Source organism: Octopus bimaculoides, chromosome 29 (assembly GCF_001194135.2).
Source record: "Octopus bimaculoides isolate UCB-OBI-ISO-001 chromosome 29, ASM119413v2, whole genome shotgun sequence".
Lineage (NCBI taxonomy): Eukaryota > Metazoa > Mollusca > Cephalopoda > Octopoda > Octopodidae > Octopus > Octopus bimaculoides.
The window spans coordinates 10,365,613-10,366,651 of NC_069009.1; the positions used below are offsets into that span (position 1 = coordinate 10,365,613).

General features: G+C 35.0%; 1 protein-coding gene across 1 annotated transcript in view; it reads left to right on the forward strand.

The window, feature by feature from the left end:
- Window positions 1-1,039, forward strand: part of LOC106873888 (protein artichoke) — a 111,765-nt gene that overhangs the window by 66,870 nt on the left and 43,856 nt on the right. The window contains exon 7 of the mRNA XM_052978038.1: window positions 535-606. Coding sequence (XP_052833998.1) covers window positions 535-606 — 72 coding nt within the window. The remainder of the gene's footprint in view (window positions 1-534; window positions 607-1,039) is intronic.

The following is a 1,039-nucleotide window of genomic DNA, read 5'->3' on the forward strand; positions in this document are numbered from 1 at the left end:
CTTCTTCTTCTTCTTCTTCTTCTTCTTCTTCTTCTTCTTCTTCTTCTTCTTCTTCTTCTTCTTTTACTCTTTCGTCCTCTCATTTTCCCCATTTGTTCTTTGTTTACTTTTTGTATTTGTTTTCCCCTTCTGCTTCATTCTTCTTCTTCTTCTTCTTTTTCTTCTTCTTCTTCTTCTTCTTCTTCTTCTTCTTCTTCTTCTTCTTCTTCTTCTTCTTCTTCTTCTTCTTCTTCTTCTTCTTCTTCTTCTACTCCTCCTTCTTCAACATCACCTTTTTTTTGTCTTCATTTCTTCGTTTTCTGCTTCTTTATTTTATCCTATTTTACATAATCAACTTCCTGCTTCTATTACTTTTATTCCTCCTTTTTTTTCTCCGCTCCTTTTTGATGTAGTGGATATCGTTCCTCTTTCTTTGATCTTGTAATGTACCCCTCTCACCTTTCTGTAGATGTTTCTTTTACTAAGTCTTCTTCGTCCCCTTCTTCTTATTCAAAATCATGAATTTGTGTACCTTCTCCTTTTCATATGTTACAGATATTTGCACAATAATAATATCGAAAAAGTTGAAGTAAGAGCCTTCGGTGACGTGCCCAATTTAAGTAAACTGTAAGTTCGATAAGTATTGTTGATAACATTTCATTACCAAAGTTTTAAAATCTTCCCATTCTATTTCGCTCTACGTACTTGTCCCTCCCTACATGGGTGATACTTTGTGAGTGTCTGTAAATATCTGTGTCTGTGCGTTTGTGTATCTGGATATGTGTTGGCATGCATAATTGCTGTCCTGGCCAACCCTCCTTGTTCTTATCCACTCTGAATCTTCTTCCGTTGCTACTACTACTACTAATACTACTACTACTACTACTATTACTACTACTACTACTACTACTGGTTTTTCTTCCTCTTCTTCTGCTTTTTTTTCTACCTTTTTTCTTATTCTTGTTACCTTCCTTCTTTCCGTTTTTTTTTGCAGCATCCCCATCATCCTCTTTTCTTTCTTCATAGTTCGATTCTTCTTGTTCTTTTTCCTCTTCTTCGT